The sequence below is a fragment of the Phalacrocorax aristotelis genome, chromosome Z (genome assembly GCF_949628215.1).
Source record: "Phalacrocorax aristotelis chromosome Z, bGulAri2.1, whole genome shotgun sequence".
Lineage (NCBI taxonomy): Eukaryota > Metazoa > Chordata > Aves > Suliformes > Phalacrocoracidae > Phalacrocorax > Phalacrocorax aristotelis.
In genome coordinates, this window is record NC_134311.1 from 44,668,372 (window position 1) to 44,682,069 (window position 13,698).

Below are 13,698 nucleotides of genomic sequence, written 5' to 3' on the forward strand. Positions count from 1 at the left end.
TTAGTGCATACTGAGTCCACAAGCATCTTCTTATACATGTATATATATAAAACTATGATAGAATGCAGACAAAGCATAATGTACATTTCACTCTTTAAAACAAAAAACACATACAAAATATTAGAAAGTTATGCTGAAGCTTACAAATCAGTTATTTTAAGTAAGCTATGCATTGTGCAGTCTAAATAAGTTTTTTAATAAATAAATGACCTCTCATTGATGCAGTTTTTGCCTTACTAAAAATTTTTCATTCTGACCTTGTGTACACCCAGTGTAGGCAATGTATACAAAATATCCCTGTAAAGTGCAGGCTCCAAGGGTCTTCCCAATTTAAATATCAGAACTGGAATCAGATTTGGGACCTAAAATAAAACAAAGCAAAAGCAGCAAATAAAACTTGGAGCTAGGCTGCCAACACAGTTTCTTACAGAACACAGTGAGCTTGTCAAAACATATTAGAAACTCCTACCTTTTTTGATTATGCTTTCTGCTAGTATGAAAGAGAAAGGAAAATTCTGAAGTTTGTAATTTCATAGGATTGCATATATAAATGTAATTCAAAAATTACAATTTTTAAGTTATCGTCTGAAAAGCACCTTGTTATGCATATTAAGCTGTAACCACTGCAATAATCTAATCAAATTTCCACAATAAATTAATTTTACTTGAAATTCTGTTACAGGCACACTGAAAGGAAGATGTAATTAAAAATGATAAATTAAAATACCTACCAAATCAATAAGAAACTATTGCAAAAACCTGTTAATGGGAAATTCTGCTACCACATTCTCTCAATATGCATTTTTACATGAGCAACTGTTTTCAGATGATTAAATATTTCACTGTACAAAGGTCTGCCTCAGTCCACAGAAACTACACAGCAAGAATAATGACTAAAAATCCAAGAACTCTGGGATTTTGCGTAATTCCCTCTCTTATTACTGGTTCCAAATTACAGACCAAAAAAATACTGTTTCTTCTACAAGACATCACTAGCTTTACAGTTGAACAATCCAAATTCATGCTTCCACAAACTTAAAAAACTTTGTTCTGGAATCCATATTTAATACCTAAGGAATTAAGTAAAATACATTATTTTTTCCAGTTTTCCAAACACTACTTGACATTCTTAAATAGAATAAATCCATTTATAACCCAAAATTTCCCCATATTTTTTAATGAATTGACTAGTCTCCCTCCCTCTCTCTATTTCCCAAGGTTGTTGTTTACCATCTGTAGAAGTAGTCACCACCCCCTCATCTGCCTAGACAGAGGACTGGCTTTACTATAAATATTTCAAAGCAAAAATCAATAAAAATTACTGAGAATTTAAGGTAGTATTCATTTGAGCAGACTTTCACACACAGGAGCACTTTCAAGACAAGTTTAACACAGCCTTGCTTTCCCACCTGTCTTTCCAAACTGAAAGCATCTTCTAGCTAGCACCCTCCCTCCCCTTCCAGACCTTTTGATAGAAGACAAGTTTGGAAGTCTTCCAGCTTTTGTTGTGTACTGGTTTTGGGTGGGATAGAGTTAAGAGTCTTCACAGTAGCTTGGAAGAGGCTGTGTTTTGGATTGGTGACCAAAAAAGTGTTGGTAACACATGGACGTTTTAGCTATTTCTGAGCAGCATTCACACAGCATTCAGGCCTTCTCTGTGTCTCACGCTACCCTGCTAGCAAGTAGGTTGGGGCTGCACAAGGAGCTGTGATGTGACACAGCCAGGACAGCTGACCCCAACTGATGAAAGGGATATCCCATACCATAGGACATCATGCTCAGCATAAAAACCTGGGGGAAGAAGAAAGGGCGGGACTTTCGTAGTTATGGCATTTGTCTTCCCAAGTAACCGTTACATGTGATGGAGCCCTGCTGTCTTGGAAATGGCTGAACGCCTGCCTGCCGATGGGAAGTAGTGAATGAATTCCTTGTTTTGCTTTGCTTGCATGCACAGCTTTTGCTTTCCCTATTAAACTGTCTTTATCTTAACCCATGAGTTTCCTCACTTTTACCCTTCCGATTCTCTCCTCCATCCCGTGGCGGGGAGTGAGCAAGCGGTTGTGTGGGGCTAAGTTACAACATGTACAAATTAAATTTTAAGTTACCTTTTACATAAAAACTGAATGGTGGATAAGCAAAATAAAAATAAGGTATCAGAAATACAGAAGAGGCGGGATCTGTCACGCTAAAACTTCATATGGAGCAGAAATATTTCAAAGAGAACATTCAATCCACCAATTATATACACATAATGACTAATTTTATAAATAATAGGAGCAAGACTTCTTCTATTAGATGGATTAAAAATTTTATACACAGGAAGCATAAATTGTAAATGGGTTAATGTCCTGGTTTCAGCTGGGATAGAGTTAAATTTCTTCGTAGTAGCTAGTATGGGGCTATGTTTTGGAGTTCTGCTGGAAACAGTGGTGATAATGCGGAGATGTTTTAGTTGTTGCTAAGTAGCAGTTACACTAGTCAAGGACTTTTTCACCTCCCCACGCTCTGCCGGGTGCGCAAGAAGCTGGGACGGGACACAGCCGGGACAGCTGACCCAAACTGACCAATGGGATATTCCATACCATATGACCACATGCTCAGTATATAAAGCTGGGGGGAAGAAGGAGGAAGGGGGGACATTTGGAGTAATGGCGTTTGTCTTCCCAAGTAACCGTTATGCGTGATGGAGCCCTGTTTTCCTGGAGATGGCTGAACACCTGCCTGCCCATGGGAAGTGGTGAATGAATTCCTTGTTTTGCTTTGCTTCCGCGCGCAGTTTCTGCTTTACCTGTTAAACTGTCTTTATCTCAAACCATGAGTTACCTCACTTTTACTCTTCTGATTCTCTCCCCTGTCCCACGAGGGGGGAGCAAGCAAGCAGCTGCATGGTGCTTGGTTGCTGACTGGGGCTAAACCACGACAGTTAATTAAACATCCTGCCTTATACATATCACAACAAGACATAGATTTATGCAAACAGAAGACTGGAAATCTGTATAGATGCTTTTCTAGGAATCTAGGCTGCAACTGTAGTTTTCAAAAGCTAATGTGTAATAAAATACATCCATTTTCAGGATTTCGGAGATAATGAAGTGGAGGTTATTTGTTTATCTAACTGTGCATACCTTATACCATAGGTCAGTATACAAGGTGATGATGAGAAAAACTCATCTGAATACACAAAGCTCTAAGTGAGAAATTTCTCACCAAGATCTGGTTTTATATCATATACTCTCCAGCGCCTTGCCCCAGCATGAACATTCCCCACCAGCATTCTTAACAAACACTCTCCCAGGCCAATCTAACAATCTTGTCTCAGCAGACCAAAGTAGCCCAGACAGTTGTAGGTGGAGGTAATTTTGACATTTTTCTAAATTACCATTAACTGTGAAGTGACATCAACTTTGCAACAACTGAAGGTAGATTATGAGATGGATACCACTCCTCCTGTTTAAGTGGCCATAAACCTGACTTTCACCAGAATAGGGGTGGTTCGTTGTAAGTTGTTCTGAAATCTGCTTTTCTGTCACCAAAAACTTAACTCACCCCAAATAAACAGTCTTGTAGAAGAAAGACTAAAATAGAGTAACGTACTCCCCAAGATGCAATGTATCTCGTGGTTCTTAAGATTCTCTCAGATCATCTCTTGTATGACAACAAGTAAGAACTTTTTAAACCCCGAGCTCCTTTCAGACCTATCACATGGATCACCACCATGGAAGTCAAAGGAGTGAGTCCACATACAACCAGCCTCACAGCATCACCTTGGAACAGTGCTTCAGTGTAACTTGGGGAAGGGAGCTGTTCAGTAATTCTCTGAACTACCTTTTCTTCTCTGTTCAAAGTTGTGGGTTTTTTTTTTCTCCTCCCCCCGTCTATAGTCTCATCACAGCTCAACTGCAATTTCAGACACACATAGCAATCAGGATCTTTCTCCTCAATCCCACTCCCTGGGGGCTTCTCTGAATTTATCCCATCGTGTGCCTTACTCAGAACATTCCTCCTACTTTAATTGTCTTCAGAAAGCTTGGTCACACTTTCAAGACCACCATCACAATACTTTATAAATCCTGCAGCATAAGGAGTACTCCTTGTTATCACAATATTCTTTGAAGTACAAAAGCAGGTGGGGGAAGCAAGTAATTCGAAACTCATCAGCACATGGCAGAGTTTGATTAACATAAATTCTGGTCCCAGTGAGAATTCAGTAATGAGATGTCTGGGTTAACATTAAATACCAGAAAAATGAAACCTTCACTCAAAACATGACATTTAATTTGTTCCCCTACATGTCCTTCCCACTCCCCACCTATAATTTGTTTAGATTAACCCATGCACTGTGCAGTTGTATTCCCCACTCTACCCATGCCAAAGGGACATCAGCACTGCCTAAGAGAAAACTATGTTCACTAGTACACAGGTAGACAACTAAAATTAATTCCTGATTAAATTAAATAGAACCCAAAAGAAGACTTAAGTATCAAATGCTCAACAAGAACAAGAACCTGTTTTGGTTATGTCACGCCTTAGGGAGAGGGAAGCTTACACAGAAACCAAATAATACAGGAAGAAAAAAAATCCCCTTGAAGCTAGGAAACTTGATAGATGGAAGCAGTTTTATTTCTGAACAGCTGTTGTACCTTAAGTGTTAAGAAAAAAATTAATTGCCTGATTTAATGTCACCTGTACCTTTGAATGATACAAGGTAAAGTGCAGGGAGATGAGCAAGCAATGGACATGCCATATGTCTGGGGGTGGCAATCATTACCACTAACACAGCAACTTGCATCACCATTTTAAGTCCCAAAATTATCAGGGAGGACACGTGTGTTCCTCCACTGAGATATGATTATTTTCCATACAACTGTTAACACAATGTGTGAACAGGGAAGAAATGTCTTCTAGAAATATTATCCAGAAATTCTGTATGCAGCAGCATGGTTGGAAGACTCTCAACTCTGAGGATAAGAAGGTTTTGTTAATTCTTTAAACCATACCTATCCATGACAAATGCTGCCGTTGGTTTACCCTGAGCTGGACAAAAAGGCTATATAAAATGTCAGTAGATATGTCAGATATATCCTTACAACCATCAAACTCCTTACCTATGTTCCTTCCTTCTGATCATTCCCCATAGTGCCTCTTCTTTTCGCCAGAGACAGGGCCTTACGCAACTCCATTTGGCCTTAAACTAGTTCCCTATTCAGAAGGCTACCTCCTGCATTTTTCTCAGTTGAAGCTACGCTGGACTATGCATATGGCAATCAGGCTGAATGACATTCAAAATAAATTATAACCCAAATTAATTATATTCATAACCCTTAGTTGCAAATGCATTCAAACCCTTTAAAGTCAGACTGCTTGGGCCTAGCCTTCATCAGCTGTGATGAGAAGTTAGTTTCAAGTCCTGTGTCCGCATTGATTTTCTAGTTACGAGGTTTATTCAACACTGAACAGGTACTAAAATCAAAGCTCTACAATGACTTTTACACTAACACCTAGTAAACAGATGCTATGTTTGATTTACATAATTCTCAGGAAAAGACTAAGTATGTGCTACTCTAAGGCCAGTTACATATTTCCTTAAAGGTATTGTCCTGTATGCTGTACTTGTTTTGAACTGTAATTCAGATTATAAGATTAGGAAAAAGCCCAAAATATTCTAGAACAGCAAAGCTGCTCCTCTATCTCACTCACGTAATGGATAAACAATGCTGGGACTAATTTCAATATAAAATTTATGCTAAATCTTCATCATGGGCTTCACAGCTCCAAAAAGCTGATATAACAGTTCATTAGCTCCCAGTAGGTAGGAAGCAGCCCCACAGAGGGAGAGGCATGCTGCCTATCAACACTGCCTTCCGCATCCTCCACAATCCCAGAGAATGTGGTGGTTAGGTGAAGTCTGTCATAAGCAAACTGAAGAAGGGTTTCAAGATTATATTTTTTATTTTTAAAATTAATTTGCACCTCAAAAATGATGCTTTAGTATGTCAATAACTCTCCTTTTTAAACTAAGATGAAACATGTGAGACAAAATGTTTTTATTTATAAATAGGTCTCATAAATAGGTTCTCATACTCTGCAATTTGGTGGTCTGATTTCTTTTTTCTAAACCACAGGACAGTTATTCTTCTTCAAAAGCACAAGCTAAGGTAGGATAGCAGGTGAGGAAGATAATCCTCCTTTTCTGTTCCTTCATGTTTCCTTATATTTTACTGTAGAGAAATTGTCTTCGTGCAGCCCTTGTGTCAGAACAAAGAATAAAAGACACCCAGAAACAGTAAGCTAAGTAAAGTCACCTGCAAAAGGAAAAACCCATTTCAAATAAAATATAATCCAAATACATATTAATATATGTTGTCCCCATTTTAAATTCTAAATGTAGGTATCACTTTACATTGTTCCCACCACACTTTCTTTGCTGGCATGCCTAACTCGAGGGTTCTTTTGGGTCAGTTACAACATTATGAGATCATACCAGCTCCCCGCCAAAATGCCAACCAAAAGGCAGGAAATTAATGTCACTACAGGGTTCCAGGTTTTATTTCTGGGAAATGTCAGGCTGAATTTTGGAGGAGAGGTAGCATCAGTCTAGTTCTCCAGTAGTCAAGGCAGTGAAATGAGAAGATTTTCAAAACCATTCCGCACTCTGACATTTCTTGCTCCAGTGAGCACGATCAAAGTACCGAAAAATTCATGTTTTTCAGGAAAGCACACAAATCAGTATAAGGTTCTATTTCTAAAAGCTTCTCAAAAATCAGAACTTTTTTACAGAGCATAAGATAGGTTTTCAAGTTTCATATACTCCAGGAGATCGTAACCAATAAGCTTCAACCATAAAGAATCTGTCCACAAGATTTGACTATGACTGTTTCCCTACAGCTACTCTCCAAAGTTCACATAATCAGACATAGAACAATGCCATCAGACATCACCTGATCACACCAAATCCAGTTCAACGTATCCTTAAACATGTTTTCTACCCCAATAAAAATGTATTTTACCTTTATTTTCTTTCTTAATGCAATCCCAGACCCCAAAGAACACAAAATAATGCATCTTCAGATGGATTTCCCAGAAGGGGTCACTTACCACTAAAATTTTTCATTCCAGCAGTTGAAAGACCAGAAAAGAATGGATGACCTCCAGAGCCCCATAATCCTCTAATAATGGTGATAGATTTTGTGCTACTATTCATCAGTGACCTCTCAGTCAGATGATTTAATTTCTTCCCCTTGCAGCACAGCTGGTTTCACACAGAGTGTAATAACAGTTTTTGCACAAGAAAATTCATCCAATTAGAAGGACTATATTAAGTCTTTCATGAACAGCACGTGTCAGTGCAGGCTCTGCAGCAATTTGATTTAAGACAGCCTAAAAGCCCGTGTACTACTCTTCATTAGTCAGCCTTTTAAAAAGATTTCTGGAGTTTCTTCCATAGTGTTTAAAACCATTACTCCAAAATGCCTCAGCTAAAACCAGATCCAATATGAGAAAATATGAGGCAGTTTGAACTTCACCTTCTCATTGCATTTGGGCATGAGCCATTTTTCCCAATGCCAGGAAGGACTTTTTCACCAGCCTGAATGGCTTCTTAATTCTGAAGTAGTCAGACCACCACAGTTAGCTCAAGAGGCTGTGTCCACCAATTGTATCTACTGTATTGGGGAACAAAATCTTTGGCTTAAAATAAGCAGAACAAACAAAGTAGGTAAACCCACTCATGTCATGCTAAACATCAGCAACTTTGGGTTAAATTCCTCTGCCTATATCTGTCTAGTCTGTAGAGTCTGCTGACTTGCATTTAAATTTATCTCTAAAACTATTCATTTAAAGTGAGTGGAGCTATTCCAGATTACTCCAATGAAATTCAGAAAGGAATTCCCTACAGTCAGAGTTCAGGCTCAGGTGCCATATTATTTCAGTAATTCTTTTTTCCAGCAAGTTATTGCTTTTTTAAATGACTACCAAATTAGATTTTGAACAACTATATCAAATAGTTCATAAACAAAGCGTTATGCTTTTCTTCTTTCTGTAATGTGTCACTGATTCATCATACAACTCAAAGCCCTGTTGCAGAAAACCAAGTTAGAGACAGTCTACAGACAAAAACAGGAAACCCACAATAAAAAGCCTGGAGTTACCTTGGTGGTTTTGTTTGTTTTTTTTTTAAACGGGTAGCTACTCACAAGAAAACTGCCTTACTTGCAGCAGTTTGGATCAGAACTCCAGAAAAGTTTCCCAGGATAGGGCAGATCTATGTCTCTTGCAGGCATCACAAAACATAGCTGTAACTTACCTACCCTTTTCCTAGAGGATAATTAAGTCATTTACAAAGCCTGTGGCATGTACCCCTGGTTATAGCTATTTAGTGGACCTGTTAAACTACTCATAATTGGGGTGTACTACTCACACTAGTTTTGAATGCTGACTTACAGGAAGAGATTTTCAACAAGAAACTAAGTTAGAGAAGAGATGCACAGATGGTTCTACATGAGCTCAGCTTTCCTTTTATACACAAGTGCAATTCATTTTGCTTACTCCTGCCCTTTGAACACAATTAGGTGCTGCCCACTTTAAGTAAGAAACTGAAGCTTTAATAACTACCTTGTCAAAAAAGTCTAGGTCAGCAAAGCATCTATAAGCTACCTTAAGCTTTGCATCTTCTTTCAAAAACCTGTCTCTTTTAGTTACAACAGAAAATACATCCGGAAGACTCATTTCTGACTGCTATCTTAGGATCACATTGTCACAGTCAGATCACAATTTTCATTACCTGTAAGTTTTACATTCTTCCCCTTGTCATTGATTAGCTACACCTTTCCTCTCAACCAGAGCTCTAAATAGCATGTAAGAAGTAAGAAATGTTATTTTCCAGCAATACCATCCTATTCCTAACATGCCTGCTTATTAAAGGGCTCCTTTTTGTTTTCTGGAGATAAGACACTGAGATTGCTTACTTTTATGCTACCAGCTTTCCAATTTTTACTTAAGTAATATGGTCAATATTTCATGCACCTAAAGCTTTGTATCCAGAACAATAAGAGAACTTTCTAGAATGGGCTAAAAGAGCATACTGTAAGGCTACTTCTATACTATATAGAATGAAGTTGGTCAAAAAAAGTCTTAGTTGGCGAGGCACTTCATACAATGCTCCCTCAAAACCATTAGAGTGCATATAGCCAAAATCCCAGACCTCTGATGATGATGAACTCATGAATGAAACACGTCTTAACAGAAACCTTAGCTTTATTAGTAGTGCAGAAAACCTTTATCTAGCTGTGAACTGGAATGCCACGGTAAACCTATATCCAAACTTCAGAATACTAACCTACACTTTTAGAAACAATATTCAAATCTCTGGTTTCCTTTACCTTTCAACACAGAAAATGTGGGGTGTTCAGGTTTTTTCATATTTAAGTTAAAAAGCATAAATCCACTTGTTTAGAAAAGCTTAAAAAATGCTTAAGGCTACCACTTTCAAAACAGTTAAGTAACAACTTACTGAATGAACTTTACACCGTGCACATTGCAAAAATATTAGAGCATGCCATTATACCTGGTGATCAGCAGCAATACCACCACTATTTGCTAAATGGCTCTCCTAGAATAGGTTGTTTGGAGCTTTACCTTATTAGGAAAAGTAACCTAGGAGCTCATAGTGCAATATAATTATTCCTCCCTGCCACAGACCACCAGAGCCTTTATGATCCAGTTCTTTTCTCTGTAAGTTTTTAAAAAACGCAGAGCACTGGTATCTTAAGTTAAACCAAGTGACAAGAAGCAGGTGACAAATTAAAAGGAAGCCAGCTCCAAGTGCCCTCTTACCACAGTTGTCTGAGAAATAATCTTTTGCTCTGAGCAGAGTACTGTGAGGTTCTGACTTGTTCATGTTTTGTTACGCCTTTTTCTGCTTTTTAATTCTCCTCTGTTTTGTGTTATTTAACCATCCTCTGGAAGAGGTACTAAGCTATAACAGAATGGAATAATTTTAAATCTGTAGTTTAAGAGAAAGAATTAATTAATGTGCAAGAAAATAACAGTCATTCTAAGAAAATAAGAAAGAACCAGTGGACAAAGCGAATGGGAAAAGATATCCTGACCAGAACAAAAAGCACATCGCTTTGCACATTTCCACCAGATGCCTAACTTTGAAGACTCAGTTCTAACTCTGGCAGCTCAGTATTTCCACTGATATCATACCTGGAACACCCCAGGGCAGCTGTTCTACACACAGTTCAACAAGGAATATACCAAGGACATTGAATAAATACTTCAAAACTGACTATCTAGGAAGAAGATCATGTTCTTATTTTGAACTGTAGATAAGCTGTATAGCCTTGCAAGTTCTTCCTAAAGCAAATACCAACACTGCAGTTCAGGCTTTGTATAAACATTGTCATCTTGAACCTGCAACCTGTGTATTCACTAAAATGGAATACCATACAAAACAACACTAGCATAATGATAGCAGCATGCACAGGACAAACCAGGCACTTCAAAATACAATAAAATGACCAAAGCATGACACACCCCTATTTAATTTGCATACAGGCATGGATGTACTATAATTGCAAATCATCCAATGATGTTTTTCAATTCAGCTGATGGCTACTTGTGGTTTGAAGTGTGCTACAGATGGCTGCAGACAGCTTGAGCTGACTGTACCCTTCAGTTTAGTTTGCAATTTTCTCTTCACTGCTATACCTCTTCCCAGTATACTGCATCCGTATCTACAATGCTCTGGTGACACCACATCTGGAGTACTGTATCCAGCCTCTGGACCCCAGCACAGAAAAGACATGGGCCTGTTGGAGTGAGTCCAGAGGAGGGCCACAAAAATGATCTAAGGGAAGGAACAGCTCTCCTATGAGGAAAGGCTGAGAGAGTTGGGGTTGTTCAGCCTGGAGAAAAGGAGGCTCCAGGGAAACCTTGTTGCAGCCTTTCAGTACTTAAAGGCAGCTTATAAGATGGGGACAGAGTTTTTAGTAGAGCCTGTTGTGATAGGGCAAGGGGTGATGGTTTTAAACTAAAAAAATGTAGATCCAGACTAGATGCAAGGAACTTGTTTTTTACAATGACAGTGGTGAAATGCTGGAACAGGTTGCCCAGAGAGGTTGTAGATGCCCCATGCCTGAAAACATTCAAAGTCAGGTTGGACGGGGCTGTGAGCAATGTGATCTAGTTGGAGATGTCCCTGCTCGCTGTAGGGGGGGGTTGGACTAGATGACCTTTAAAAGGTCCCTTCCAACCCAAACCATTCTACGATTCTTCCAGACTAAAAAAAAAAAAACACCAAAAAAAAAATCTAAGCTACAGATGCCACAACGAAAAATCTTTTTAAGACCAATGAAACCTTCCCCTTTTTTATTCCTCTCTCCAAAGTATTTTTATGTGTCTCTTTCCTCAGTCTGTAGTGAGAAACACAATGAGTTAAATGCATTTGGAGGTTACACACTTCCTGGAAATGTTACAGTTGGTTTGGCTAAGGTGTAAATAATACATTTCACACTTTTTTTCAGAGCAGTGATCTTACAGTTCATGTAAATAAACATATTCTGCATGTTATTCCATGCCCACATAACACTCACAGTCCTGATCAGCAATTCTACAGCAAAACCCTGCCATTTTCTCCAGAGTGAAAACTGGACCTTTCAATCTGTTACTGTGTGTCTGAACAGGAGTCAAATTACCTTTTCCACATGCCATCCAAAAACCAAACCCTTATCTTTAAAACAGAGGTTAACAAATTTCAAGAGTCTAGAAACAGAAAACAAAAAACCTGGAACTAGCATAATTTAAGCCTATAAATATAAAATAACTAATCCTCAGAATAGCTAACTACATAATAAAGAAAAGTTAAAATGTAAAAAATTCGAACAAAGTGTTAAAGAAATCACATGTTCCCAAATCTGTATCAATTTGATTGCATTATGAGACACACTCATAGAACAAAACAACAAAACAAAAGGCCAACCTGAAAGAGATTTCAGAAGAGACATAAAAGGTTAACAGCAGACAACCCACAACAGATGAAGCTGTCACCTGGTGTAAAAACTTCTCCGGCTTAAGAAATACAGTTATGTCCAAAAGCACCATATAATGGGCCTGATTTAACCGAGCATTTCAGTATGTGTTCAACAGCAAGAACATTCTGGACTGCTTCCCTACAGTGCTCAGCACCATAAGCTATCAAAGAGCATATCCTATAAACTGTATCTTTTTCCAACTCATGTACTGCAGAGTATGATAACTCTTTGAGACAGAAAGCAATTTACAAAAAAACTGAAGCAAATAAAGCTTGTGTTCATGGCACATCTGAAATTTGAAGCAACACTTCTCTCTTCCCTGCATTTTTTTTATGTTACAAATAAGTTATGATTGTTTTTGTGTAACACCTCATGCATTACCTATTACCCTTTCCAGATATCCCCATTTATCTTCGCAGGTTATGTAGGTAAGTATAAGCATACTGCATAATTCTGGCTTGAATTCAGTACTGAAGCAGACAAATACTACACACGTATTTTTAAGAAGCAAGGATACAGATATCACAAGGAATTAGGCAGCCTTCTAGTGTCTAGCGGGGCACGAAGCGTTGAGGTAGTAACAGTTGCTGGTCACAGCATAGACTCTGTTCTCAGTATTAGTTTATCCAGTCTGCACCATGCTCTTGTATTTACTGTCCCTGTTAAAGATTGGTGTTGTTTTTTGTGGTCTGCTGTGCCCTGTAGCTATTAGTGATGTTTTGCCTGGGAGAGTTGTTACTAAAACATTGGCCTTGAGTGTTATCGGTTATTAAGGCCTTGCATGGAAGCCGTTACTGTACTTCAGCTACCACCTCATGGAGACAACTAGCAATTATACCTCCTCCTCTGAGAGGTTTTTTATGGAGGAAATACAGAATGGCACCTTAGCTACCATCTTATATAAAGTCTCCTCCTTCATTACAACAACTCTTCAGTACCTTAAACATCCTTCGGTAGCTAAGATACATTTGGTGGTATTGCTTTTGGCAGACGTTTTCAGTTCTGTCTAAGGTTAATAGGCAATTTAAGAATATCATCCAGACATCTGCCCCAAGGCTCGATAGCTATGCGTGGCAGGGTATGTAGGATAGTATGGGCAAATGCCATCAAACTATATAAGAGCAGAACCCATCAGCATTGCTGGAGTGACAGGGGGATCTCAAGAGCTAACTGTATTGGAGGCCGAAGTGAGCCTAACTGGGAATGAGTGGCAGAAGCACCCCATTGTGACCGGCCCAGAGGCTCTGCGCATCCTTGGCATAGACTACCTCAGGAGAGGGTATTTCAAGGACCCAAAAGGTTACAAGTGGGCTTTTGGTGTGGCTGCCTTGGAGGCGGAGGAAACTGAACAGCTGTCTACCTCGCCCGCTCTCTCGAAGGACCCTTCTGTTGTGGGGTTGCTGAAGGTCGAGGAACAACAGGTGCTGATCACCACCACAACAGTGCACCGGCGGCAATATTGCACCAACAGAGACTCTCTGATTCCCGTCCATGAGCTCATTCGCCGAATGGAGAGCCAAAGAGCGATCAGCAAGACTTGCTCACCTTTTAACAGTCCCATATGGCCAATGTGGAAGTCTAATGGAGGGTGGAGGCTAACAGTAGACTATCGTGGCCTGAATGAAGTCACGCTGCCGCTGAGTGCTGCTGTGCCAGACGTGCTAGG

At 39.1% G+C, this 13,698-nt stretch overlaps 1 protein-coding gene across 3 annotated transcripts in view; it reads right to left on the bottom strand.

Moving 5' to 3' along the window:
• The window catches only part of FOCAD (focadhesin), a 138,089-nt gene that overhangs the window by 78,369 nt on the left and 46,022 nt on the right, over positions 1-13,698 (bottom strand). For all 3 annotated transcript variants that reach the window (XM_075079255.1, XM_075079253.1, XM_075079254.1), the window contains one exon: positions 258-362. In XM_075079255.1, the coding sequence (XP_074935356.1) occupies positions 258-362 (105 nt within the window). The remainder of the gene's footprint in view (positions 1-257; positions 363-13,698) is intronic.